General features: G+C 43.9%; 1 protein-coding gene across 2 annotated transcripts; it reads right to left on the reverse strand.

Moving 5' to 3' along the window:
- Window positions 1-7,140: 7,140 nt before the first annotated feature.
- On the reverse strand, window positions 7,141-26,366 carry IL21R (interleukin 21 receptor). Of its 2 annotated transcripts, XM_058035890.1 has the most exons (10): window positions 25,233-26,366; window positions 24,969-25,059; window positions 18,160-18,234; window positions 14,961-15,066; window positions 14,141-14,337; window positions 12,361-12,512; window positions 11,778-11,955; window positions 10,368-10,464; window positions 9,476-9,557; window positions 7,141-8,979 (listed from the first exon to the last, which is right to left on the reverse strand). In XM_058035890.1, the coding sequence occupies exons 3-10, from the start codon at window positions 18,212-18,214 to the stop codon at window positions 8,065-8,067; spliced, it is 1,782 nt and encodes a 593-aa protein (XP_057891873.1). In that variant the 5' UTR covers window positions 18,215-18,234; window positions 24,969-25,059; window positions 25,233-26,366; the 3' UTR covers window positions 7,141-8,064. The 2 variants fall into 2 exon arrangements, with proteins under 2 accessions (XP_057891873.1, XP_057891874.1); XM_058035891.1 differs by having other exon boundaries at window positions 10,368-10,461; window positions 24,969-26,366.
- Window positions 26,367-26,389: the final 23 nt, after the last annotated feature.

The following is a 26,389-nucleotide window of genomic DNA, read 5'->3' on the forward strand; positions in this document are numbered from 1 at the left end:
GTGGTGTTTTAAAAAGATGTTTCCAGTTTGCATTATTTGCTGTTACCTGAGCACAGCAAATGAGCCCAACGCCACTGCAAGGAGAGGGCTGCTCCAAAGAGCCTGAAACCCAGAAAACTTAGAGTGAGTTTGTAGACAGAGATCACTAATCAGTATAAACAAAAACAGCTTCTTGAAAGTAAAAAAAAATATTGAAGGAACAATGTTTGCACTACTTGACCAGCACAGACACTGAACTGAGCTTTACAGCTGGGGTAACAAGAGGGTGGAATGTTCAGTCTCAAAAGAGCTTGGGTTAGTTACTATAAGAAAAAAAAAGAAAAAAACAATACCAAACAAAACTTGCCAGAGATTATGATCTCTCTTTCAGAAGAAGCTGGGGAAAAGGGAAGGAATGTCAGGATAGGAGAAAAAAATAAGTACAGCATTAGCACAGGACCAAGTGTGTATAGCCTGACTATAGAATAATATTATGATTTCTAACCAACAAAGGATCTGAAGCAGTCTTGAATAGAAGTGTGCAAGAAAAACCCTATGCTTACCAAGGGCTGTGATATAGTAATCATTAGGATTGTTTTACTGAAGAGATTAAGCCACCTGATCCATAACCAAGAATATCCTTCCAGTCATGAATTTCTCAAAGCTAGACAACAGCATCCATGTATAACTTCTTGCTCGTGATTATGCCTGTCTATAGTTCCCCTTGTCTGAATTAAATTGTAAAATAATTACAATGTTTCAGAAACTGATCAAGAGAAAAGGAGTATTTCTGGCTTTCATTTCACCACCTCTTCAGTTACGGGTTTTTCATAAATATCCTGTTTTGCTGCAGACTTTCTTCAGGGTGGGGGTTGTTAAGAGGAAGTGTCACCATTAGCTGATTTTAGCTGGGAGGCATGAAGTCTCTTGTGCTTATCATTCTAATCAGGTTTGCTTATGGTGCCTGTGATAAATACAGTAATTCTGACTAAATATGAAATAGAAAGAGCTGCATTAAGTAGAATTATTCGTGTGCTTACAAGAAGTTGTGTTCAGGCACACAAACAAACAAACTTAGGTCAAGATAAGTAAACCAGGACAGAATGTTTCCAGGTAATTGCTACTAATTTGATAAACTCTCCCCACTCCCACGCAAGAAGTTCTTTGTTCAGTTCTGCAACGTTTGAAATGTGTTAGACATTTCTGGCTCTCTGGCTCTTCTGGAGGCAAATACAGCATGTTTAAATGCAAATTTTTGTGTTAGAAGCCATAAACGTTAGTCATAATTAGGTCACGGAGCACTGAATTCTGAAAGACTTACCAGAAAATAATTTCAAGAAGTAGCACATAACAAGCTGAATGAGATTCTGCAGTACATTAATACAATTACAGGAGCTAACATAGAGACTTTGGATACATATAAATTAAAAGAAAAGTTATTGCAACTACATGTAGCATTTGAAACACAATTAATTTCTTCTGTTGGAATCAATGCTTTAAATAAAAAATTGCTGTCAATATGAAAATGCTTCTGAAAAGGGAGATGTGAATGATTTAGTCCTGGATAACTTTACTCAGAAATCAACAGTTATAGACCAAGTAAAATCTTTTTAACTTAGCCAAACGAAAGGCTAAGTAGTCATTTCACACCAGCCATAAGTACCTTGCATGAGAAGATGATTTCAGGTAGGAGAAAAGTATGTTTTTTCCTTCTTTTTTAAATCTACGAGAGAAATTTGGAAAGCGTCCAGTAGTTGGACACTGAAGGTAGATACAATTAGACAGAAATGAAGAATTTTTACAAAGGGGAGGTATCTTTATTGCTGAAACCTCTCGCCTAAACATGTGCAAGACTTGTAGTCTTCCTATTAGCTCAGAAGGAAGCCCAGTGCTAGCAGCGCAGGTAGAATTACAGCAGCTTCTAGCAGTGGAAGACAAATCAACTTCTTAGCCGGATGTCTTGGGGGCCAGACTGCTTGCTGCTTTCTTGTTTTCTAATGTCCAGTTTCTGCAGCACTACAAAGTTGCGGTGAAGGCAGAAAAGCTGTATGAAAACTACAAAGAAAGAAAGGAGAACCACCTTCACTCTGCAGGAAGAGACAAAATTTCTGAGATGATGCCCTGAAATGATACATCAGGTATGCTGCCAGCAGTCTATCAGCACCAGGAGGTGGTAATGACCTTGATTTCCAAAGTGGTCTCAAGTTGGTTGCAATGGTGTTTCCATCCTTTCTGTATGTTTCCAGGGCAGAATTCTGCCTGTTATCTGCTCAAGGAAATGAGGCCTTGTATCTGTGCCTTTCCCCTCCTGTCCTGTGGTTCCTGTCTACACTTCCCAAAAGCAATTTTAAGTAATTTTAATTAGAATTTGTACAACACAGATTTTCCAAATGCTCTCAACTGCTTATTAACGGAAAGACAAATGACTAACTGCTACTGCTAAATCTATCACCAGAAATTAATATTCTGGGATTTACTCCCAGATTTGGGGTCCAGTTGAACACACAATAAAAAGATAACATTTTCTCATAAGAATTTATAAGGTAAAATAAATTATTTGACAGATACCACTGAGAGAGGAAGTAGTGCAAGCATTGACAACACAGTCTCAGCATGTGGGTAGCCTAGATATCATCTAGATTTCAGAAACTTTGTAAAGCAGAGCTTTACAGGGAAACTTGATGAATAAGGTTGATGTAGCCCAACAGAATTGTAAGCAGCACCTTCGATGTGCAAGCAGTAGTATGGAGGATGATTAGGAGAAGTAGATTTAATGATCTAGTTAAACATAACTCTAACATCATAGAGTTAACTTCTAGATAGGGAAGTGAGAGATGACAGGAAGACAAGAAGAAGCTGTCAGTGACTTCAAAAGTGGGGACAAGAAGCTTATGCTTGATGAGATAGAGAAAAGAGATAGAAGAAATGTGTAGATAAATGTAATGGGCTCAAAGGGATGGACATAAAATAGGATTTTTGTGTCTCTGACTCTTGGATGGCTGCAAGTAAGATCAGTTTACAAAAGCCTGATAAAACATGAAGTAAGGATTTCGCATGGAGATACGTGCATAAGATTCTTCAATATGCTTGGGTATCCTTTGATACATGATATTATATGCCAGCCCATAGCAGACAGCTGGGAGTTCTAGGCTTTATTCCACTTCTGACATCAACATTTTTATAAGGTCTGTTGCTTAATCAATGTAAATTTTTCTTCTTGCAGCTCATTCACATGATCTTGTATGCTCACCTATATCTCAGAGAAAGTCAGAAACTTCAGGCTCTGATTTGGCAGTGGCTCTAGACTCTTTCAAAATGTGTTTTGCTTGTTCTCACTCCCAGAGCAAGATTCTGATACTGATAAGACACTTGACAAAGTCTAGCAATGCATGCTTGCAGCCCAGAAAGCCCGTTGTATCCTGGGCTGCATCAAAAGCAGCATGACCAGCAGATGAAGGGAGAGGATTCTACCTCTCTACTCTGCTTTTGTGAGACCCCCACTGTGTCCAATTCTGGGGTCCTCAACATAAGAAGGGCATGGAGTTGCTAGAGCAAATCTGGAGGAGGCCAAAGAGATGATCAGAGAACTGGAGTCCCTCTGCTATGGAGACAGGATGAGAGCTGGGCTTCTTCATATTGGAAAAGAGAAGGATCCAGGAGAACTTAGAGTCCCTTCCAATATATAAAAGAGCTATAAGAAAGCTGGAGATGGGCATGTAGTGATGGGGCAAGGGGGAATGGCTTCCAACAAGCAGAGGCCAGGGTTACATGGAGTATTGTGCAGCAATTTTTCCCTGTGAGGGCAATGAGACACTGGCACAAGTTGTCCAGAAAAGACATTCCTACCCCATCCCTGGAGGTGTTCCAGGTTGGGTGGGGCTTGGAGCAACCTGGTCTAGTAGAACATGTTGCTGCCCATGGCAGAGGGTTTGAAGATCCCTTCCAGCTGAAGCTATTCCAGAATATTCTGATACAATGAGTGGTGCACAATGGGAGCAGACACAGCAGATCTGCACCCTTGAATGCTCAGTTTCCATTCCTTACATTTTAGCAATTAGTCATAAATGACTTGCTCTCCCTTGGCCATAATCCCTTCCTTTGCTTACATCTCTTCCAGAGGCAGCACTAACAGGCACTAAAGACAGGACACTGACTAGCACCAACAAAGTAAAACAGTGACAGGCAATAACATGTCTGTACCAACAGGTACAGCCCTTCATCCACAAAGATTACCCAAAGTGCAGAGTCTCCAGAGCAATCTGCCATGCTAGTATGCGCACTAGGAGGGGTACCCATTGCAAACAATCATCCCTGCCTATAAGAAAATACTTTTGTAAGTCCTTAAAGAAAAATTAGTGATACCTTATCTACTTTCTGAATATCTAGGCCTCTAAGCACACGTTTGACAGAAACACATCAAATGTGCACAACAGGTTCACGTGAGACTTAACCTGGGGAATAAGGAAAAAGTAGTTGGATTTTCTTATCCGCACAGATTATCCAAGAGAACCCCATATAACAAGCCTTTTTCTCTCTTCATCTTTAGAGTGCCATTTTCCCAACAATTTGATGCCCATAAACAGCCACGTACTTTTAGATGGGATATACTTGGATCCCAGAAAGAAAGCTGCTTCAGATGATGATTGCAATAAAGCAATATTCATACACACACACACACACACACATATATATGTACACATACATTTAAAAAGTATGCTCATATCTGCAAAGTCTCAAACACTAAGGACTATTTTGGCTGAATTCCTTTACATTCAACTCTTGCAGTCAGAGAGGAGTACCTTGTTCAAGATGGCCCTTCTTTCAAGCACAATCCATCAGAATTATTGCAACAGTGGTGTTTTGTGCTCAGCAAACTATCAGAACAAAAGTGCAAAAACACTTCTGGTCTTCAAGCTCCTAGTTCAAGAAACAATATAGAATTCCACATTTAGATAAAGAAATATTTTTTAATACTTTGCTCAATAGACATCCCCTAACATTACATACTGGAATGCATAGAACAGAAATATGGTAAACTGTCTTACCAGCAAAAAAGAAATGTCACTTTTCACTCTGCTTCTGTCCCTTGATAGTTCAAACTGTGTGGTTTGATGATCAGGCAGTAGCAGCAGTGGCATAATAAAACATAGCTTACTGTGCCTGATTTTAAAGATAATCTCAAGAACCAATGAAAAACTGCTCTGATTATCAGATTCAGTTAAAATAGCTATATATGTAATTTCTCATTACTCATGGAGAAAAGGAATTTCTGCCAAAGCATTAACATTTAAAAGGGCAAGTAATTTGCTGAATAGAAAAGTATCTACTTGCAACTTTTATATAAATAGGTCAACAAAATAACTTTCTAAGTGACCTAAAGACATTTCCTAGCCCTGTGTGGATGTGGGGCTAAACTGCCTCCAGCCAAGACCTGTGCCCAACTGTGCTCAGACCCCTGCAGCACCCCTGAGCTTCCCTGCCCTGTCCTTCTTCCACAGCTGATTGCTGCACTGTGCTCAAAGGGCAGCTCTGGAAGCGAAGGCAAACAACCATTGCAGTGCTTCCTTGTCCTGATCCTAGAGTGTGTAAGGAACAGATCTTCCCATGCCCAGCAGCAGTGATGCAATGGCAGTGTTACGGCCAGGAATCCATCAAGACAGTCTTGTACACGGGTCTAGTGAGAGAACAGAGAGAGAGAAGCAGTCAAAGAACAGACTAACAGTCTGTCAGTATCAGCTTCTGTGGCCAAGAGACAGGGAGGCAGGGGCCATGCAGAAATGGAGATGGACATTTCCAAATTGGTACATCAGAATGGATTGTGGTGCTTCTCCCAGTACCTGCCTTTTGACCCTATTCAAAAAGCCCCATGTTTATGGGGAAAAAAAAATTCCAAATCAGAACTGCTAGATCAGGGACATTCGCAGTTTGCTCCTGAGAGGCTTTGAAAACCCCCCACCTCAAACCCCTCCACATCCACAGTGACAACTCCCTGACCAAAAGCTTAATTGTTATACATTGCTTCAAAGGGAACTACTTCCCTTATTTTAATACCCTTGTGTCACACACTTGTTCATGAAGTCTGCCTCCTAGGGTGAGCAGAGATAATTTCCAGCCCAACATAACACCGAACCACCACCATCTATCAGATGTACAGCTGCACAGTGTTCCAGTAACAGAAACAGTTCCTTCAGCAGTTCTGGGGCTATCAATACAAATGGAAACAGAGCACACAGGACTGAGATGTAAAGGGCCCCAGAAAAACAAGCGAGTTTCTCCTTTAAGCAGCCTGGGGTCAGTTACCACAGTGTAGTTTCTGAAGTGAAAAGAGCTGCAAGATGAAGCTGCAGAAGACTGTGCTGAGACCACCAGAAATGCTTCTGGTCCAGTACACATTTGCATCAAGATGATCCCAATGCAAGCTGCCCTCATAGGATAGTGTCGGGCAGTCAGCTCTTCAGGGCAGTGGAGCTGGGGTGATTCTCGGCTGGATTCTCTGCTGCCTTGTGGAGGGCATGTGAGGGACCAGTAGCAGCAGGGAGCATGCATCAGCACATGAAGACAGCTATTCCTATGACTTAGCACAGCACATGACAAGAAAAATGGAAAATAAGGAGGGAAGAAACCAAAGAAGCTAATATATCTCAGAGCAGTACCCAGGAAGCCAGTGAGCTAGGGATGTACTGGGGGAGTAATAACTACATGGACAAAAGTAAGTCATGTAGGTCCAAAATCAACATAAAAAATACCATGGCAGATCTGAACAATCAAACCAGAGTTTGCAGTGCAGTACTGTCCCAGCACTCACCTATGAAGAAAACAACTTCTCTTTACTACAGTGCTCTCCCCAGTTTAGGGAGCTGCGGGGTTGCCTATAGTCTCAGGTAAGAGAAAGGGGTGAGGCAAGGGAGTTTATTGGTAACACAGCAACAACAGATTATTACTACACTGCAAACATGCATCATTCACCACAAAGGTTCTCTCAAGATACGACCTTCTGGAGCCAAGCAGTCTATGGGTTAGTAGCACTATGTCTATGTAAGATGAAGGTCTTCACATTCAATTTCAGTATTACTCTTCAGTGACTTTTTAAGACATGTATCCTGGACAAATCAGAGATATGGAGATGCCAGAGAGAAAAACGGATTCAAGGTTACAGTGCAGTTTCATATTTGGCTTTATTAGCTAGCAGAAATTGCTCAAAATTTGTCCTACTGACCTGTTAACTGCAGCAGAGCAAGTCCAAGGCAGAAGTGGCAGGCATATCCAGGTAGGACAATGTTTCCATAATTTTGGCAAAATTCTAAAAGCTGCTCAATTAAAATGCTTGAAAAGTACAGGGAGAGAGTCTGACTCAATAGAAAAGCCAAGTAGTGAGAGCTTGTTAAGAATTATATATATTTTGAAGTCTTTTCATTTGCAGACTCTACCTGGAAAATCTTTCTGAAACCTCAGTCGTCCTTAGTCTTTAGTACAGGCATTTCTGCAATGATTTCATAAGAATTAGTTTTGATCCCCATGGACCGGTCTGGAGCCAGTCTGTAATTAACAGACTATTACAGCTGAGTTTAAAGAGCCAAAGATAGTAGAAGGAAAAGTAACATCAACAAACAACATGTTGTTTGGAAAGGTAGGGGAACTTTAACGTAGCAAATGTGCTTGCCATGAGTTATGATTCTAAGGTTCCATGTGCAGCCAAACTCTTAAGTCATGTGAGAATACCAGGGAAAATAAAGTTCTGTACTCTTTATAAGATTATTGCAAAAAATTTTTCATATCTATATAAGCCAAAGGATAATTTTCAAGGTACAGTTGCTTTTTTCTAACTTTTTTTTTTTTGACATCAAGGGAGGGTTGATCTGTGATTCTAAAAAAAAACCAAAACCCAACAAAACTCAAGAACAATCAACCACAATAAATTTGAGACATTAATATGATAAGCGGGAATAGAAACAGGTATATTTCTGTGCACCTAACAGGTGTCAACTTATGCAATAGAGCTTACACAAAGTAAACTTTTCTCTTCTGAATTTTGCTAGCCGTTTGCTCCTGGCACACTATGAAAAAGGCCCCACACTCATGCAGTCCTTAGTTTGTCTGTGTCCCACTGACAGGGCTCTCAGAGCGGCAGGAGACCCACTGCTTGACGTAGCTCCGTGTAAAGTCTTGCCCCTCTTGCTCAAGAGGGATGGACCCACAAATGGTCTGACTGTTTTGCCCAAATTCAGAGTCAACTGGACTTCCACAGTCTGAGTCCACAAAGCCACTGTCAATAGTGTCCAAATCTACACAGATCAAAGGATAACTGTCACCAGGCTTTGTATTGTGAGGGAAGAAGTCATAGGAGCCTTCACTGTAGGAAACACTTTCATCATCAGGAGAAGGTAGAGAACCTGGATTTTCCAAATCCCACTGATAAGGCTGCAAGCAAAGGGCTTCTAGGATGCTCCCCACACCTCCTTCCACTCCCCTTTCTCCTTGCTGGTTGACTGGGACACTTGTGCTCCTCAGGTGGTCTGTGGACACAGAGCCTGAAGCAAGTATTTTGTCCTGTGTACTCAGATCAGCCAAATGTAAGTCACTGGATATCTTTCTGTCTTCCTCATCAAGGTTAACCTTGGGATAACCGGGTTCTCCAGCACTATCATCTTCCTTGTTGGTATGGTCATGTTCCCTGTACACATGATTACAGCTGCACTGGCAGTTACAAGATGTAAATTCATCAGCCACAGTCACTGTATCAATTGACAAATGCCCATATGACTGGTCCTCAGTCCCATCACTACTGTTTACACTGCACCACGGTGACTGGCTACCACGACCTGGGGTAGTCAGGCAAGACACACAGGGCTTGCAAGGCAGATTCTTTCTTAGCTCATGCAGCTCTTCCGGTGGGGTGCTGTTGGAAGGATGCATGGTGTAAACTTCTAGGACTTCTGGAAGGACTATTCCCCATTCAAAGAAATCAAAGGTCATTTTCATATGGGATGCACCAACCCACTTCTGCAGAAAAAGAAACACAGGGAGAGGTTAGGTTAGCACCACAAGGTTTGAGGTTCCACAGAAATAACCAAATTTCTTACACTTTTGGAGGCATAAATTAAATTCATTGACTCCTCCAATATAACAGGAGGATGCTGTTATTATGAGATATGGGCAACTGCAGGAGAATTAATTGAAGTAATTGAAAATAATTAGCTCTGAGAGCTTTGTGGTTTTCTCTGACACTCCCAACAGGATCCCAGGCTTCAGAAATCCCATGAACTCAGCTCACACATTGAGACAGCACTTACAGAGAATAAAGAGTATAGATGTAACAAAGATTTTCAAGGCACTGAACAGATACTGGAAAGCTCTGGTTCTTATATCTGGAGACGTTTGGCATTCCTTTGAAATAGATTTCTCCTTCTACTGCCCTAATGAAAATCCCTTGCTCAGGATAGCATGATGGCCTTTTAGTTTGTCATGTACTCCACTCACTTGAGTAGCCCATTTATACCTTAAAATCTCCATTATGAGCCATGTAAAGAGGTTTGAAAAAGGGAGCAGGGTCTGGGATGCAAGCCATCTTCTTCCACAAGCTGGAAAAGAGAAAGGCTTTGGGGTTAATCACACATTACAAATGCAAATCAAGGCATCTCTAGATCCATTTCAAGCAACTGGAATCACTTGCCCAGCCTTGTGAGTTAGCAACAGCTGAGGTTCCAAGGATGTCTTATGCTGCCAGAGTAATCTAATAGCCTTTCTTGTGAACCTCACAAGAGGTGAGACCTCAGCACTTGCACACACACATTTACACTGAGGTAAGAGGTTCCAGTTTTTCTCCTTCCTGGAAAAGCACTACATGCTAGAAATGCATTTTCACTGAGGCTGAGCTGGTTTGTGGTCTGCAGGCCAGACCACAAACCTATGCAATTCTTCTGTGGACCTAGGCTGTGCCAGCCCTATTGCTGCACCAGCCCAGCCCTCCTCCATGTCAGCATCCCATATCTCTTCGAGGGCATAAGAAGCCTCTGAGAGGGACAGAGGCCTCCAGCCAGCATTGAGAGACCTATGTCAGCTTTGAGAGGGGGCAGCTCTGGCTACTGTGCTCTATCTGGCAACTGCAGAGCACAGACAAGACGAGGAGAACAGCTCAGAAGGCTGTGTGGCCCTTGCTTCATGCCCATGTGCCACCATCTTGGCCCAGCCAGCTAACAGCAACAGAGTCACAGGGAAAAGCAGGTCACTCGGGGCAGCACATCAGCCAGTGACCATTCCTGGCTGTCCCTCACAGGTTCTTAGCTGCCCACTCATAGATATACAAGACTCAAGAAAGGCTGCATGTGAACACCTCATCTTTAACAAGGCAGAATAAAAGCATTAACTTCTGCCTCCTGAAGCATTCTTACCTCTGCTGTTTGGCCAGAAATGTTGCGATTGAAGCCATGATTGCCACGACAATACCAAACAACAACAGCCATTCCATGCCTGCTGTCTGTGTCACTGCTGGAGAAAGAGACAAGGTCATTCAGGCTCACCTTGCATTTATATCCTGATCAATAATCAGGAGATGGTGAGGGGGAAAAGGGGTTTTGGAATGCAAATTGTTGTCAAGTATTGGAATGGACTGCCCAAGGAGAAGGTGGAGTCACTATCCTTGGAGATCAAGAGACTGGGCATCGCTCCTACTACTATGGTCTAGTTGATTAAGTGGCCATCAGTCAAAGGTTGGACCTTTGACTGGTTGGACCTGATAATCTTGAGGTCTTTTCCAACCTAAATGATTAATTTCTACCCCAGATTCTCTCATTGACATACTGAGGCTGTCACCTGGGCATCTGTACTCCAGGCAGGTTTGATTGAGGGTGCTCAGTGATGACTGCATCAATGAAAGGAGCAGCACATCAGCTGCCCTATGACTTGGCTGCACAACAGACAGCCAACAGTTAGGGCAGGACAGCTCCTTCCCACAAAGACCCCTGGTGTTCTGACTCCTGGTTAGGGACACCTCCACAGATGATGTGTGAAGTGAAAGAGTGCAGCTGATTAGAGACAGGTGTTGACTAGATGACGGTTTGGTAGCTGCTCTCCACCTGTGATGAAAAGCAGCATCTTTGAGATCCAGTACTCAGACATCCCTTAGCAAATGGAGCCTGGCCATGCTGCCATTACACCAGGTAAACCCTGTAATACATCAGTTTGAGCTGCAGAGCAGTGAGAGCAGAGAAGCTCAGCACATACTGCTGGCAGTGATCACAGTAATTTTGCACTTGCTCTATTGGAGCAAAGGCTCCTTATTTCATAACCTCTGTTACACCATGACAAGCATCAGTGTACTTCCATATACTGTGAACTCCCTGCAGAGTACTGCAGAGTGGTGGCTACCAAACAAAACATCCAGACCCAGCATGACCCAACATCACAGTCCAGACACAGAACTCAGGTTTGAGAGCAGGATCCCCCTTCCCTCAGCTGAAGACAACACTAAGACCCAGTAGAGGTGACCTCTCCCATTTCTGAAAGCTGCAAATAGGACCCTGGACATTTGACACTGAAAAGGAAGCTAGAGGCTGCACTCCTGCAAGCGGTATCCAAATGTACAGCAACTCCACAAAACACTCTTTCTTTTGCCACACTGTGAGAACGTCAATACTGACAGCCCAGGCTTGGGGTTCACATAACCAGTAAGGAAGCTAATCATACCTGTCTTCACTGGACTGTTTAAAATTTGTTCTAATTAATTAGATTTTATTAAATTTCTGAAAGCATTCTCTGACACTGGACTAATTGAAAGGGCAAGGAGATCTGGCAGCATGTACCGGCAGGGCTGGTTTTCAATGACAGCGGAGAACTCCATTCACTCCAAAAGCCACCATAGTCACTGTCTTCCCGGGGTCTAGCTCTCACTTGGAACTCGTACTCAGTGTCCGCCTGTAGTTCCCATGGCAGGATCACCAATGTCCGTTTATCTTCATGAACAGCTTTAGTCTTCTGAGTCTGTGAATGATTAAACACCAAACACTAGAGTGACTGCTCTTACTTTGCTCACACTGCTGCACAGTGAGGATGCCTGCAAAGTAACCTCTTCTGCTTTCATGTTGTTTCTGCAAGGCCATGCTCTGACTGGTCAGCAGCTACATGCAATCCTGGGGGAGCCTTCCAGGCAGGACAGCATGAGAATCAAATGAATTATCAGTCTTCCTCACAGGATCTAATACTTCTCACACAGTTTCTGCATCTCAATTAAGTTTTGGATTTGCCTGTTTTCAGCCCAGTCAAGCAGAGAGACATTTTTTCTAAATTATGAAAACTCTTTTTTCCCACCAGTGCTGCTGTCTTTGTTGTGCTGGCCTTCTCTTTTCTGGTACACCCTAGCTGATGCTAAACTGACATCTCACTTACCTCCCACGTGTCAGTTCTTCTTTTGTACCGCAGCTGATACTCCAGCTCCTCATTCAAAAAGTAGAAGGAAGAGTTCTGGTAGATGGTTTCCCAAGAAATATTGTAACCCTCTGAGAACAAAGCGGTCAGGTTGAATGGAGGCTGTGGTTTTACTGAAAGACAGGATGGTGTTATACAGTTAAGAGATGGCCCAACATGGTAACAGCAATGCAGAGCGAGTAGGGAACAAAGCTGCCCTAGCAGTGGTGGGCCTTCCTACACTAGAGAACATCCACAGCATTCCTGTCCTCAGCCATGCATGGAACCCCACATGTGAGGAATATAATGATGTCAGGACCACATTTATCTGAATATATCTTCTGCTTGTCTCTGAAGCTCCTCATTGCCTATGGAGAAGGAAAGATAGTACACAGAGCTAATAAACTCCTGGGAGATTATGTAAAATGTAGATCACCTTGCTCTTCTCATGACATAAAAGAACTCTGTGAAGTCACAATCACTCACAAGACTGGGGAAATACCCCTCAATGTAACAGAGTCATGAGGAAAAGTTGAGGCTAGGAGACACTGCATAAACCCACTGCAATTCCATGCCCCACCTGCTCAAAAAGCAAGCTTTTGTATCCCTGCAGGGAGTGTTCATAAAGTGAAAAGCAGTAGTGCAAAACTCCAGCAGTCTGCAGGGCCCACCGCTGAGCTATGATGCCTTTGGATGAGGGCCTCTAGGAGATATGCAAAGCACCACTACCCAATCTCTAGTCTGTCAGTGGGAGTAAGGAGGCTTCCTGAAATGTTAAGGCATTTGTCAAAAAGATGAGGTTTCTCAAGTTAAGTTTCAGAAGAAGCCAAACAGAAAAATCCTTTTCCTACATCTATCTGCCTGATACCCATCTGCCTGGCTCACCACTCCCTTTTTTTCACAGTTTGATACACAGCCCAGAACTTACCAGCATTCCACCAAGTAAGCTACATGATTGCATTCGTCTGCATGTCATGCAGGAGAAATGACTAGGAATTGCCCCAGAAAGGGGAACTGCCACATCCAGTACATCTGGGAAACCTTGTGCCACACAAAATAATGTCATGTTGATTCAGGTGTCCACTGCAAAAGCCTTTTGAGAGCCTCCAGCTCCTTGGATATTACAAGAGAGCTCTAGAAAGACTTTTGACAAGGGCATGTAGTGATAGGACAAGGGGGAATGACTTCATACTGACAGAGGACAGGGTTAGATGGGATATCAGGGAGAAATTCTTCTCTGTAAGGGTGGTGAGGAACTAGCATAGGTTCTCAGAGGAGCTGTGGCTGCTCCATCCCTGGAAGCGTCCAAGATTAGGTTGGATGGGGCTTGGAACAACCTTGGTCTAGTGGAAGGTGTCCCTGCCCATGGCAGGGAGTTGAGCTGAGTGATCTTTAAGGTCCCTTCTAACACAAACCATTTTAAGGATTCTGTCATTTGTGACATTTGTTATAAAGTAATTCCTCCTGCCCTCTAGAATCTAGCCAAGAACAAGCTCTTGCATAGCCTAGGTATGAGATTGGTCTAAGGTGGATATTTATCACCTACTGCTTCATGGGGAAAAGGAATTTCCACACAAAAAGCATGGAACAAGCCAGCTTGAAGCTCAAGCACAATAGCAATAATAAGAGTACAGTGCTTTCTGTAGATGAATGTACAGCAAACATAACCCCACACTGCTTGCTGCCACTCTCATCCTTGTCCAGACTATCCTAGCACATAAAGTCAAAGAGTATTTATGGAATTCACCATTTTTGTACTTACTGTTGTCTGACAAATAAAATTCTTTGGAAAGCACGTGCTGCCTATCAGCTATCTGTGTAACATCCACCTGGACTTTGGTATCTGCTAGGAGTTCAGTCATGTCCACAGTGCACATGTACTGTGTGTGACTGGTGTTTCTTGACAATTGCACGAGACTGCAGGCTGCCACCGTACTTTCTGGATCTTCCTCAGGAACCCTAAAAAAGCCAAAATAAAGAAGTCTGCATGTATTACATGCGGTAGTTGGATTAATTTGTTGCTGAACCACCAGGCACAGGAAATTACTACAATGAAAAATCAACATGTTCAAATAAAAAATTATCTTTGAATTTCAAAACATTTTTTTTCCCCTTCTACTTGCTCAGCTTAGCATCTTTGAGAGAAATAGGAAAGTGTTTCTGGAAAGGAAAGGTGCTCCTCAGGGCTACACAGCCCAAGACTGCATCCACTTCCTTGCTGGGACAGAACAGCAGCAGACTGGACAATCTACATGAGCCCTGCCAATGCACAGAGGTGATATTTCACTTGTAACAGCAGCAAAGGGCAAGGTATTCCCATGGTAGCAGAGAAGGCAATGCTAAGGAAGCTGGAACCAGCACAGCAGTCAGCAGCAAGAAGCACAGTCAGTGCAGACAGGAACCAGGGGTCCTTTGCTAGAGAAGAAGTCAGTTTGTAACTGCGGTGCAAAAAACCAAGTAAAAAACCAGCACGGCAGCAAAACCAGGATTTCTCCCGAACAAAGAGGACAGAAGGTCACCACTGTGCTATGGCCATATAGAAGCTTCTGCTAACTGGACTTGCTCATCCCACCAAGACATACCATGTAGCAGTGAGATTGTATGAACCAGCACCCAACTCATCTCGCAGGATACAGGACAGCGTCTGTACATAGTCCACAAAACAAGTGAGGCTTTCACAACACACAGCTGTAGGTTTGGAAAGAGAAAATGCAATATCAACTTCTGTGATAAATCAACATATGCACTCCTCAGGGTTCCCACTATATCTGAAGGAAACAGACCAGTCTCTGACAACCGCCCTCCCTCCCACTCAAAGTCTCCAGTTTTGGGGCTTAAGACATGTTCCAACTCGACAGGGTGACAAGTCATTGATGGCCAGATAAGTGTCAAACAAAAGCCTATTAAAAACGCTGTAGCAGCCAAAATCAGGAAATGCCCAAATTGGGACTCCTGTAGAATCACTACAGCAGAGTCACATATTTCTGCAGGAATCTTAGCTTATATGGCACATAGAAGAGGCCTAAAACCCAGCAAGAAACAGTAGCATATTCAAACATTTTAATGATACCACTTTCAAAATTGAGTACTGTTCATTGCTAGTCTAGTTTTCATTGTACATCTACATAGCACTTTACACATTTTTTCGAGTGCTATTTTAGTAATTTTTTCTTTGCCATTCTCTTTTCTGTTTTCTAAAGCTTGATATCTGCAGTATCAATACTTTTTATGTCCAGCTCTAGAATCTTGAAGTACATTTTTAATGAAATTTGGGAATAAAAATACTGCAAATTTGTAGTTACTGTAATTTCTACAAAACATTCCGATAAGCACAATTTATTAATTACAGACATCTCAAGAGAACTTGAAATGCAATTGTAGAACTTATACATATATGGTCATTAGGAAAATCAAGTAATTTTTTGAAAGTGGTCACAAAACAGCATTTATACTCTTCTACTTGCTCTGCAGGAGCTCTGCTCAGAGAGCGCGTGCTTTGTAAAAGTACAATTGTCCTGTACATAACACACTTATCTCCGTGGATTTCAAGGCAGGTAAGATAGTAGCACAGTGAGAAATGTCTGCATTGACAAGTCCCCTCCTGACAGCTCCCTGGGCTGACAAGAACCACCACCATTACACTAGGAAATGGCTGAATGAGGAAAGGCCTGCAGGTGATGCAGCATGCCATGCTGGTTCAAACCATGCCTACTGCAGTGACCATTCATTTCTGACACGTAAAGTAGTACCCATTTTCGATGGGAATAAAATGCTCTTCACCTAGGAAAACCCTCATGATTGTTACATCCATACTTAAATCAAGCATGTGTCCTCCCCTACTGTAAAGGCTGCTCCCAGCCTCCTGAGAACACACTACTTTGCAGCCCTCAGGCAACCAAACCCTTTGATGCTAACCATGCCGCAAGCTCACTTCCCTTTGTTGTTCTGCTGCTTTCTTGGTTAGAGAAGCTGCACTCCCTGCTTCCTCCTCCCCTGTTGCAACATGCTTATGTCCAGAGTGTTGTTTGTTAACGTGATATGCTCAACAACCCCAATGCCCAATCTTACAGCTGAAGCTGTACACAGGGAACCACCATGGAAGGCAGACAGTGTGTGCAATGAAGGACCAGAAACATCGGTTCTGCCCTCCAGACTAAATGGCTGTCCACACAAACAGGCTGCCTGCATTGACAGGCACAATGAACAGCAGGCGTGTCCAGCGGAGGGTGCAGCCTCCTTCTAGGGTGGGGTAAGTCCAGCGGAAAACAAAGTCCAACTTTTCCCAGCTGAAGTCATCCAACATTTACTTCCTAGTCCTCATGTATCAGAGCACATGCTATTCTCCCTACACAAGCTCTGGGCAGCACTCAGATTTGCATACAAAATCCTTCTTAACCCAAAGGTTTAGGATGGTGGCAGAAGAAATTTGGGGATATTTGCAACAGATTGGTCCCAAGGATGTACATATGATTTTTTTAAACCTTTATTTTGACTTTTTAATTTCATATTGACTTCAGAATTCTTTTTTAAATTTTAACTAAATTCTCACATTTTATTTTGAGCCCTCAATAGACTCTTCTGAGAGTCCTGGACCAAGTGCTGTTTAGTTCAGAATCCTAGGCAACATACTTTTTCTCTTTTAGCCTAACTTTATTCTCCTAAAAAAAAATGGGGTTAGGAAACTCTTGAATTCTTTTAGAAAGGGCAGCAAGTATTAATAGGCTATTAATCATCAGTAATTAGTCTTCTTCTAGGTTATTAAGTTGATTAGTCAAACAGATCACTATTCGTAGGTGGACAGACTACTATTCCTAGGTAGCTGGTAAGTTGCAAGGGTATCTTTGGGCAAGACTCTGTTAAAAAAATTAAGATGACAGCTTTTCACTGGGAGAGGAATAATTAAGTATCCTAAAACCAATTAGTTAGATCTAGGATCTAGATCTAGGAGAAATGTCTCTCCTTGGCAGCTTCAGAAACAAAACTCAAATACTTTTAACAGTAAGATCTAGATTTATCAAAACTGAAATTAGTACATGGTAATTCCCTGGCTTGCATCACATAAAACTTGGACCAGACATCATAGCGATCCCCTGTGATAGAAAGATATAATTCTGAATGCATCTCTTCTCCTTATTTAGGTCTGGGGCAGGTCCAATACTTTGCCTACAGGCAGCAGGTAAGATACTAAACTTGCATGGTTCCCTGCAGACATGGTTGTCACTGCCTTTTTCTGTCCAGCTGATCTGTTCAGAAAGTCAGGTCTGAGTCAGCTGGAGTTTGCAGTGTGGGTAGGAGCCAGAAAAAAAAAGGGGGGGGCAGGGGGTGTGACTGTATGCACAGTCCAGTCCCAGGCAAAGGGACTCAGACTAGGAGAGGTTCACTGCACTGATCCTGGCTGACCAGACAACAGCAACCCTGGGGATATCCTGGTCTTGGCCACCAGAACCTTTTCTACAGCAAAGGGTACTTTTGGTGGGGGAAATCCTACTCTAATGTCACTAGGAGACATTTCAGTGCAGGGCAGGCACTGCCTCTGCAGGCTCTCCCCAGGTGCTGCTCCCCAGAGCCGTATACAGCCTGGCTGAACTCTGCCCAGCTGTGCACCTTCCTGTGCCTGCCCTCCACTCACTACTGCATGGAACTCTCTCGCCTAGGACCTCATCCTCCCCTTGCTGTCCCATGGCAACCTTGTGCCATGCACATCTCACCAGAGCTGGCACGTATGGTCACTAAGATAAATCCTGTGGTTGTACAATCTGAAAGAAATATCTGAGGACTTACTGTACTGGAATAAAAGGCAGATGAAAATATTCTGAAGCCACGGTTTGTTCTTCATGGTGGTTCTCACTGGATGTCCTGGGGAAGAAAAAAACCAAACAAAACAAAAAACCACAAACAATACTCCCACAATTTAGAGCTCTGCTCAGACATTTATTTGATTAAGGTTAAGGTGGAATTAATCTTGCTTTCATTTAAACATATAAAAGTAGAGGGCCTTATTAAGACAATTAACTTCAGCTCTTCTGTGTGTATCTTTCCCATGGGCTAAGGGGGTTATGACCAACAGCCTGCCAACTTGCCATAAGCAGGGTCTGTGAAATCTTTCCTCTTTGCTAGCACATGCACAGAGAAAGCAGCAAAGCGACTGCAGCTCAGGCTATCCAGGCAACAAGAAAGACTCTTGTGCTAATTGCTAACCCATTTTTTCTTCATTAGTATCTTGCAGCTAGGAATGGCTTGCCACTAGAAGTGACATTGCTGCAGATTAAACAGCTACACAGTGAATTGGCCAAATGGAGTCTGAATATCATTGTGGGTCTGTGTGAGGAAAGCCAGTGAGAACTCATTGATTTAGCCTACCTGTAGTTAAATAAGCATGAAATATCTAGTTAAGGGACTCCAGAAAGACAGACCAGAGAAAAAAAAGAAAAAAACCCAAAAAACCTAGACTCCCATGTAGCATAGGACAGAACAATGTACAGTACTGACTGCAGGGAAAGGCTGCCCTAATGGTATAGTGAAGAGAACCTACAAGAAAGTCTTCAGAGAAGATGACAGCAGGATGTTTAAAACAGAGGAAATGGCATCACATACAAATGACTGTTCAACCCACAGCCCCTGCTCCAAGACAAAGCCCTCAAGTCATATAATGTATTTAAGGCTGTGTTTTCACAGTATTTAAATATTTATAGAAACACATGGATGTGCACAGAAAGACTTAAAATATGCTCTCTGCAGAGTATTGGCTTTGATACCTGGCACAGACTTCAGCACTGTTTTCTCAAGTTATTCTTAAATGGGGCAAGACTTTGGAGAAGCAATGTGTATTATTTTGGCAACATAATTTCATTGAAAACAAGTTGCAAGGATGCATAGACAACAGGAAGGGCCCATATGCCACGCCACATAGTGTGATCTACCCTTTTAATTTAAAAAACCAACACCACTTGTCCTGTTGCAACAGACTCTGCTAAAAAGTCTGTCCTTATCTTTTTTACTGGCTCCCTTTAAATAATGAAATTTGCAGTAAGGTCTCCTCAAAGCCTGCTCTTCTCCAGGCTGAACAAGCCCAACTCTCTCAGCCTGTCATACATAGCAGAGGTGCTTCAGCCCTTGAAGCACTTCTGTGGCCTCTTCTGGACTCAATATAGCAGTTCCACATGCTCGTCACATTGGGGGGCCCAGACCTGAAGGCAGAACACCAGGCAGGGTCCCAAGAGAGCAGAGTAGAGGGGAAGAATCCCCTCCATCAGCTGCCCACACTACTGGGGAAGAACCCCAGGACATAGGAGTTTCTGGGCTACCAGCACATATGGCCTGCTTATGGACAGCTTTTATTCCACCACTGCCCCCAGGTCCTTGCCAGCAGAGCTGGTCTCAATCTGTTTGTCCCTCTGCCTGTATTCATATGGGCAGTTCAAGGTATTTAGGTCCTGGGGTGCATATGCAGCATCCACCACAAGCAACAAATACCCAGGCAATCACCCAGCAGAGAGAAACCCATGAAGCCTTTAAGACTTGGGGAACATTTGTGGAGTTTAAAAATTTCCCAGGTTTACTCAAATAATGAAAGCAAAACAAATTTAGCAGTCACCAGAAAGCCCCTGCAGCCTCATGTGAGCTCACAGATGTGCTCTCAGGGTGTCAGTGCCCAGGTGAGACTAGCAAGACTCATTCTGGAGGTGCCACAGACACAGGTGTCACACCCTGCTGTGGGAGCAATGATGCAGCTGCTGCCCCTTCTTTCCTGCCAAACAAACCCAGCCCATGAAGCACTGTTCCAGCCCAGCAAGGAGCCCCAGACACCCGGCCATCCTCCCTCACCCGCTGCCACTGGCAGGGCAGACTCTCTACCTTTGTACTCCAGTCCTTCTTTCTGCATCATACATTGCCTTGAGTAAACACCTTTTCTTGACCCCTCTGGTCCAAGCTCTCCAAGTTTTCTCTGTATAATAACTTTCATCATTACCACTACTTTTGATGGTGCAGTCCCTAGGCACTGAGATACAGTCCACTGTCTAACTCCATCTTGTGATCTCACCCATCTTCCATAGCTCTTCTCCAAACCCACATTCTTTTGAGGAAGGCCTGCTGTTATCCTGCTATCTGAAACCTGCTCATTTGACTTCATGCTGAGACTGGCTGCACCATGAGCCCATCTCAGCATCACTTAGTATTGTGACTGTCATGCTCCACACTCTTGGCCACCATAGAAAACGAAGAAAGGCAACTTGTGAAAGAAAAAGAAAAGAGAAAGGAAAAGGAAAGGGAAAGGCTGGGCCCTCCGAGAGGTCTGCAGACCCACCACTTATTTCAGAATCCAACTGGCAGGGCCTCTCACGCTTCGTATTCACGATATTGCAGTAGCTCCCTGTTTTTATGCTTATTCCTGCCTAAATGAACAGACCAATGCAAGGAAAGTCTTTGCTGCCTTTACCTATTGGACTGTGGTTTCTTTCAAGGACCTCCCCTACTTTTCTTTCTCCGCTCAGATAATGGTACCATTGACCTGAAGGGACAGGCAGGACTTAACTGGAAAAAGTCAAAGCAAGGAGCCCAAGTAGATGATTGGGTAAATGTCTTACAGAGTTACCAGAGACTGCCATTACACAACGGTGGGAGGTTAGCATACAGCCTTGTAATCTAGAAGGAAGATTCATGAAGATGAGCACAGTAGCAAAAATAAGAAAACCAGTAGGATCTGCTAAAATAGCTGAAACAAAGAGACAATACTTCCTCAGTTGGGATGCCACTGTTCCATCTCTTACCCTTGCCAACGCCCACAGATTAGTCCAACATTTATCTTCTTCTATTTCCCTACCTCAATGTGGTAGGAAGGGACTCTGACCTCTAGGAGCACCACAGACAGTTTCAGTACTGCTGAAACTGTCTGACCTCCTGGCTGTGCTCCAGATTGTTATGAGGGGACATGGACAGACATGTGCAGAAGAGCTGGGAAAGCTGCAGCTCTGCAGCAGCCTCTTGGTGGGGTTTGATGCCAAAGACCTCATGACTTCAATGGAGATGTATAGCAGCCCTAATTCTAAAGCATGCTCCAGTGTCAGGCCCCTGCAAGCTTCAATCCCAGTCTATTACTGGGGCCCCCACCTTTCCTACATCCCTCCATTTTTTACACCCTTCCTATTTGCTTTTATCTGTCAGCATGTGATCGTTAACCTGGAGGAAAGAAGGGCAGTGGGCAATGAGCAAAGGCAGGAACTTATTCCCAGTCTGGCATTAGAAAAGTCCTTTCTACCGCCTCGTTTCATTTTCTCAGTCTGTGAAATGGGGACTCAGAATCAGCTTCATGCATCCTTGCAACACAGACACTTGTTATAAAATGTCAAACATTTTACAGCTGCCAAGTACCACATCTGCAAACTCTGTAATATCCTCATGAGATCACAGCAATAAAGCTGAGTAGCCATTCATAATATACACATGTAAATGATGCTACAAGTTTTTAATATACCAGAGAACAGGAAATAGGACCAATACAGACAGACATTTATCAAGATTATTTTTGTTAAGAATCTGGAAATATGATGCTATAAGCTGCCAAACATTGATGGAGTCTAAGCTGACAGTTTGAACTGTTTTCAGGAAATGTATGTACTTAAAACAAAAAACAAAAAAAAAAAAAAACCCAAAACAACAACAAAACACACACACAAAAAAAAGGTAAAAAACCCAAAGAAAACAAAAAAACCACCCACCACAAAAAAATCCCCCAAAAACAAACAAAAAAAACCCAAACTCCAAATCAAAACGAATTAAGAACTCAGTTTAAGTAATAAAAAAGAAAGGAAAAAATATTTCCAAACATGAGAAAATTAATTTTTTGCACCCAAGCAAAAAAAGAGTGGAAGACACAGTCCACCAGTTATATGCCCAAATAAGCTTTCTTCTTGAAAAAAAATCATTATCAATGCACACTGCCATCTAATCAGAAAGCTGAAGCAACAGGGAGACAAAGGGGTGCCCTGACTGTCCAGAGGCTAAGAGCAATGACACTGGGCCACAAGGGCCACATCAGCTATAAGAAAGATTTATAGTGAAGCTGCAACATCAAGCAGGAACAAACTAGCAGCAGGGAGAGTTGGTGGAAACATGGATATTACCTGCCCGGTTCTGTGCATTTCAGCCCTCCAACACTTCCATGACCAGCCTGGTTAAATCATTACTGCAATTGCAGACCCCACCTGGGGAGCTGAGGAGCAGGTGGGGCTCCTTAGCACTGAGGAAGAGCAAAGCCGACTTATGCACAACCAAGGCCGGGTGTATTGGAATACACAGTGATAAGTGGAGATTGACGTCACCACTGTATCAGTATTACTGTGCCAACAGAAGGATGTGGTGAGAGGAGGTGATGAATTCAGGTCCAAACACCCACACAACATTTATTACTGTACTGTTCTGCTTTCTTACATGAGAAAAGGGTGGGAGAGCTGATAAAAACTCACAAGCCTCATATCTAAAAGGTCATAGTGGGGCTTAGATTTGTGCAGTGAGGAGGCATCAGTGTCAAGGTATTAGAGGGCTAAGCCAAACTGCATAGTACAGCATGTGCCACATTGGAGACAGTCAAAGACCACTGCATTCAGCTTCCATCCTTTCCCAAAACGGCCCAAGATCAGGGCAACAGCACCAGTCCTTAGACTACAGGCAGGGAGGTCATCTGGCTCCTACACAGGTGAGGGGCTCACCCCTGCTGTATCTCACGCCTGTGACTTGTGTCTGGGCCGGGTCTCTTTAGATGGCAAGGTTGATGCTGAGGGAGGATCCACCAATTCACCTAATCATACCTTTAAAGGGGCTTCAAGGAACACACACACACTCACTGTATCCTTGGACAAGAGGGAAATGAGCAGCACTGTGGAAGGATTTGGCACACACAATACAGCGTGGAGGTAGGAGGAGCTAGGAGCAAGAATAAGGAACTGTAATAACCCAAGAAGACTGCAGCAGTGAAGTTGGCACAAAGCAGCAGGATGCACAATGAGGGAGCTCCATGTTAAGCCCTCCAAACGTCTGACTCACCCTTTGAAAAACAGATGTTTTGGAATGTTCAGGCCATGGCAGGCAGCTCTTGAGCATGCTTGCCAGGCAGTTGCTGGTAACTGAGCTGGTTGCACACTGTCAGGGCATGCATGGTCGCATGAACTCAATCCAGAAGCTACTCCTCATTGTGTTTGGAGCGGCCTCTGTGAAAGACCAGCTCTCCCTTCTGCATGCTTTGAGGATCACTCACAGGCACAATGTCAGGCCCAAGCTTCTAGAAAACACTTGTCTCAGCTGATGGTGCCTGTGGGCTGTGGAGATTGCCACCTCTCTTGGGTGCAGTGTGGGACAGTACAGGGTTAATGAGGCTGCGTGGCTAAGTCAGAAATTTCCCAGAAGTAATACCTTTCTGTTGTGAGGATAGCACACTAGGACAGTGCTGTAGCTTTTGCCCCCTGATTACACAGGACTCTCCAAGGTGTGCCAATATTGTTATTTGTGCAGAGGAGGGAGGGAAAGAGCAGCATGTCTGATCAGTCCAAAGAGTGATAGTCTGGCAGACACAAGCCATACTACTTTTAAACCATGCAATAATATGTATTTGATATTACAGAGCTAACTTTAAAAACAGGAACACTGGTAGCACTCTAAGACTAATAGCTTTATAAATTTAAACACATTGCACCAAAAGGCCTGTTTTTCTCAAATTTAACTCATAAAAAGTGTAATTTCAGCCTAGCCTGCAGCAATAATATTCACCAAGAAGCAAGTGTGAAGGGCACACAAGGGAAAGCTTGGTAGATTTCTGTTATTCACGACCCAAAACCATTTTGCCATCACTGGAAGAAGGGCAACATCATTATGTATTTATCAGCAAGATAAATCATTGAAAAAACAACATTCAGAGCTGACAATTCTTTCTCTAGGATATAAAACCAGTCATGCTTGGAGTTATCATGTTCATGATTTGACGAAAAAGAGAAAAAACTCCACAGAAACAGTACTACCTCTGTACTTTCTTCCTGTCATAACAGAATTAAACCAATATCCCCAGCAGCATCAAAAATACAGACCTGGCATAACTTTAGAGTCAAAGGCACCATTACTGGCTGGTGACATTTAGGAGGAAGATAATCATACATTACAATTAGTGAAAAACGGCAGAAGGAACAGCTGAGACATGAGTAACAGTGTTCTACTGGAAGGGAAAGCAATAGAAGAAACCACCTCAAAGCTCAGGAAACAAGCTAAAATATGAATGAGCCAGGGAGAAAGCGGAGGTGTTAGTCAGCAAAGCAGCAGGTTGAAAAACACTGAAGGTCTAGAGGTGGTGGCTGTGAGCTGATACAGGATGCTGCAGGGGAGGGAGGAGTGCATTGCTTTCAGTCTGGGGAATACTGAATGTCACCTGCAGAGACCCCAGTATCCTGCCCTCCTTCCTCCCTTCTGCCTTTGCTAGTTATCTGTAGCCATCAACACTGGGGTCAGCCTCTTGTTTTCCCCAATATCCATGGAGTCTGAACCCATACTCCATGAATGCTGTTGTAAAAGGACTTCGCTTTGGCTCTAGCCTGAGGAAAAGAGCTTACCTTCACAGAGCTGTGGCCACGTACGTCTCGCTCATATGGAGGAGATTGCACAGAGGCTTGTATCTTCTCTTAGGAAATCACCCAACACATGCTGGTAAAGAGAAACAGGAATGACTGTGCTTGTGAACTCACCCTGACCATCTGGAACAGAAACCTACAGCTCTGCTCAGCTCGAACCCAACATCCGCAGCTGCACCATGCAAAGCATGCCCAGAGCATCTCTGCACAAGGTCAGCAAGACTCACGCATTCCCACAGTGCTCACCTGAGCTGGCACTGCTGGCAGAACTCCACGCTCCTTCCACGCAGGTTGGCAGAAACTGACCCTCTTAAGGCAACATTAATCAGCTTGTCCCCAGATCTCTGCAACTGGGGACACACCAAGACTGGAACTCTACTCCTGGCACACAGCTGTTCATGCCAAGATCCTCATCTGCATCTCATGGAGCTCTGTTTTACCACAGCTGTCAAAAATCAGCATATCCTGCCTGGCTGCAGCTCTTCCATGCTTGGGGCTGGTGCAGCAATGGAGCGTGCCTTAGGCAGTTTCTGGCACCTGTCACAGCGTGAAAAACACACCAGCTGTCTTCAACCTCGGCTGTGGCAGCATGTGCAAAGCAAAGGCCTGACACAGCAAGCTGCAGGGGGGTGGCCAGCTGCATCTGTAAACCACAGATCATGCAGTCCTAATACATTCGGTGACTTCTCATGTCACTGGCAGCAAGTGACGTGCCTTTAGGAGAAAAGGCAGGAAGGGAGTGGCTTCTCAGAAAAGCCACCCTTGTAGCCCCCCTCCACTATAAAATCTTGCTACACAAACCCAATATAGGAGCAGAGCCAGAGTTGTACAAACAGCAGTTCTTACAAGTTAAGTTTTTAAGTTGCAAGAAGAGCAAAGGCAGCTTGATCAGAAGTAGGAAGAATTCCTAATACTTCTGAACAATGGTGTCTGTTGCAGGGGCACAGCATAGCTCAGAATGAGGCCATGAAATAGTCAGCACAGGCCAAACTGTGTATCCTAATTCTTGCTATAGCAGAGGAAACAAGGCATTTCATGGCTTCCTTGCCCCCGGTCATGTTGTGGAGGAGCATGCTATGTGTTTCTGAAGCACCTCAGCCAGGCAGTGGAGGGGAAAGACCAGGCAGCAGTGAACGGCCCTGCACAACCTTCAAGCCCAGGGCCTGCCAGACGTGCACCGGTCAGCACTTGCAGGACAGTACAAGCCACCTCCTCCAGACCTCAGCTGGCTGTTTACCACAGGCACTGGCTCCATGGCCAACGCACATCTGGTTCTCACAGAAACTCCCTAGGGTGTCAAAACAAGAACTGGGGACTGGTTATAAGGCTGACCCAGGCGTGGAAATTCTACCCCCAGAATGCCGTCCAGTGCTTTCTCACCTCATTATAATTCTTGCTGCTGT

This window comes from Melospiza georgiana, chromosome 16 (assembly GCF_028018845.1).
Source record: "Melospiza georgiana isolate bMelGeo1 chromosome 16, bMelGeo1.pri, whole genome shotgun sequence".
NCBI classification, from domain to species: Eukaryota; Metazoa; Chordata; class Aves; order Passeriformes; family Passerellidae; genus Melospiza; species Melospiza georgiana.

What these genes read in the sequence shown, in the direction of transcription:
- IL21R (XM_058035890.1), bottom strand. Translation starts at nt 18,214, where the DNA reads ATGAAGAACAAACCGTGGCTTCAGAATATTTTCATCTGCCTTTTATTC. An exon ending in TACAATCTCACTGCTACATG is followed by an intron (nt 14,338 to 14,960) that starts GTATGTCTTGGT and finishes TGGCTTTTTTAG; the next exon opens with GGTTCCTGAGGAAGATCCAG. An exon ending in GAAGAACTGACACGTGGGAG is followed by an intron (nt 11,956 to 12,360) that starts GTAAGTGAGATG and finishes AATCATTCACAG; the next exon opens with ACTCAGAAGACTAAAGCTGT.